The 2,500-nt window shown below is 46.1% G+C and overlaps 1 protein-coding gene and 1 long non-coding RNA gene across 5 annotated transcripts in view; one reads left to right on the plus strand and one right to left on the minus strand.

The window, feature by feature from the left end:
- The window catches only part of LOC139749218 (uncharacterized), a 384,303-nt gene that overhangs the window by 225,907 nt on the left and 155,896 nt on the right, over window positions 1-2,500 (plus strand). The gene's annotated exons all lie outside the window — the stretch shown is intronic.
- Window positions 1-2,500, minus strand: part of LOC139749217 (zwei Ig domain protein zig-8-like) — a 122,158-nt gene that overhangs the window by 72,510 nt on the left and 47,148 nt on the right. For all 4 annotated transcript variants that reach the window (XM_071662911.1, XM_071662913.1, XM_071662910.1 and 1 more), the window contains exon 2: window positions 1,394-1,450. In XM_071662911.1, coding sequence (XP_071519012.1) covers window positions 1,394-1,436 — 43 coding nt within the window. In that variant the 5' untranslated portion in view covers window positions 1,437-1,450. The remainder of the gene's footprint in view (window positions 1-1,393; window positions 1,451-2,500) is intronic.

The following is a 2,500-nucleotide window of genomic DNA, read 5'->3' on the forward strand; positions in this document are numbered from 1 at the left end:
ATCTTATCTTTTTTTCTCTCCTCAAAGGGGGGAGGGGGTGGAGGAGGGGGAGTGAGGGGGGTTGGGGTGGGGGGGGGGGGGGGGGGCGCTTATCACCTCTCTTCACACCTCGCTGCTATCAGAGAGATAAGGTATCTGAAAACCAACAGGTTGGCGACTGAGGACACAAAGGGTGGTGAAGATATGATCACACTGCCGATATGCACGAATTTTTTTTCTTCTTTTTTTACCCCCCTTTTTTTTTTTCTTGTCAGAAGGGAAAAAGGGCGGAACGTCTAGGTCAAACCTGTAAGGCAGTGTCGACCCTTAGTGGTGTGTCATGTGGTGTAATACAGGAGGTGGGGAGAGAGTATGGGATCGTCGCCTTTGGTGTCCATTTAACTCTTGAGCTAAATGGAGGTTCGGTGTTTTCGTAATAATGATAGATTTGAAAGTTTTGTCATATTTCTTTCCTTCTTTCGTTCTTTCTTTCTTTCTTTCTTTCTTTCTTTCTTTCTTTCTTTTTTACATTGCTGAGGGATGGATGGTGGAGGCCCAGTGGAAGGAGGTTGGTTTGGGTGAGGTTGGATGAGAAAGATCAGGGCGTCGTGGGCGCCCATGTGGCACTCTGTCTGCCTCCTCTCTCTCTCTCTCTCTCTCTCTCTCTCTCTCTCTCTCTCTCTCTCTCTCTCTCTCTCTCTCTCTCTCTCTCTCTCTCTCTCTATCTCTCTCCAGACGAGGTCTCGAGCGGGTCTCGAATCCCAGGTGGTTGCGAGCGACATGATCTTCTGCGTCACGCTGGCCCACCAGGAGGGCCCAAAGCGGGTCCGGTCGAGTTGCTCTTGAGAGGTGTAGTTAGGTCCTGGCTACCACAGTTCCTGGCTACCACAGTTCCTGGCTACCACCGTCCTGGCTACCACAGTTCCTGGCTACCACCGTCCTGGCTACCACACAGCGATAAAGTGTGTTGCCGACGGCAATGGATCCAGTAACACCTTCCTTTATAGACACAACACCCAGAGATATAGATGAGGGCTATAGATAAAGGGATGATAGATAGATAGAGGATATAGATAAAGGGATGATAGATAGATAGAGGATATAGATAAGGGATGATAGATCGATTGAGGATAGAGATAAGGGATGATAGATAGATAGAGGATGTAGATAAGGAATGATAGATAGATAGAGGATATAGATAAGGGGATAGTAGATAGAAGTTATAGACCAAGGGGTGGTATATAGATAGAAGACATAGACCAAGGGATGATAGATTGATAGAAGATATAGATAAAGGGGGTAGTAGATAGATAGAAGATGTAGACCAAGGGGTGGTAGATAGATAGAAGATATAGACAAAGGCATGATAGATAGATAGATAGATATAGAGGTTATCTATGGGAAAATGACTTACCTAGAGAGCAGGTCAGCACATACACGCTGGCTACAGTAGGCATCTTAGCCCCACACTCTGTAAGGAAAGGTTATCCATTATTCAATTATCTCAATAATTATGCCAGGATATAATTTATACAGTGAGTCAGTCATGCATTGTCCTGTATCACGTATGAGTGCATGATTTTGGTGTGTGTTTGGGTGTGTGTGTGTGTGTGTGTGTGTGTGTGTGTGTGTGTGTGTGTCCCTCTTAGTTCTTGGATGTTTCATGTGTGTATGTAGTTATTATGTGATAATGGTGAAGTGCCGTTAGTTTATATGTGGGTGATTGGACAGTCTCTCTCTCTCTCTCTCTCTCTCTCTCTCTCTCTCTCTCTCTCTCTCTCTCTCTCTCTCTCTCTCTCTCTCTCTCTCTCTCTCTCTCTCTCTCTCCATACATACATACATACACACTGTATGCATTCTTTACACGCACTGTGCAAATAGGTAACTAAAACAAATGGTTAATTACAGACAAAAATCATCTAGTTCACCATTACATACGCTGTCAATATATATATATATATATATATATATATATATATATATATATATATATATATTGTAGACGACAGTAGGGGAAGATTGAGAGATAATGGGACATATATCTGGAGGTCTTCCTCCCCCGTAAGGCAGAAAATGATATGACCCAAAAAAAAAAATAGATAGGAAATAGATAGCGAAGGCTCATAATTTTTTTCGCGTCTGGCTCGTTTGAGAGCAGGACCCCCACTCCCATGAAACGCAGAAGCCACCAGGGGGGGCTTGGCTAGCTGGATGGCTGGCTGGTTGGCTGGCTAGCTGGATGGGTAGCTGGTTGGCTGGCTGGCTTAGCTGGATGGCTGGCTAGCTGGATGGGTAGCTGGTTGGCTGGCTGGCTAGCTGGATGGCTGGCTAGCTGGATGGGTAGCTGGTTGGCTGGTTGGCTGGCTAGCTGGATGGCTAGCTGGTTGGCTGGCTAGCTGGATGGGTAGCTGGTTGGCTGGCTAGCTGGCTGGCCTGGCTGGTGAGAAGCCATCCAGCTCTATTGGAGGAAGGAACGACTTGGCCTCCGTTAATGTCAGTACGACCCCCACTCAAACACCGA

Source organism: Panulirus ornatus, chromosome 6 (genome assembly GCF_036320965.1).
Source record: "Panulirus ornatus isolate Po-2019 chromosome 6, ASM3632096v1, whole genome shotgun sequence".
Classification (NCBI taxonomy): domain Eukaryota; kingdom Metazoa; phylum Arthropoda; class Malacostraca; order Decapoda; family Palinuridae; genus Panulirus; species Panulirus ornatus.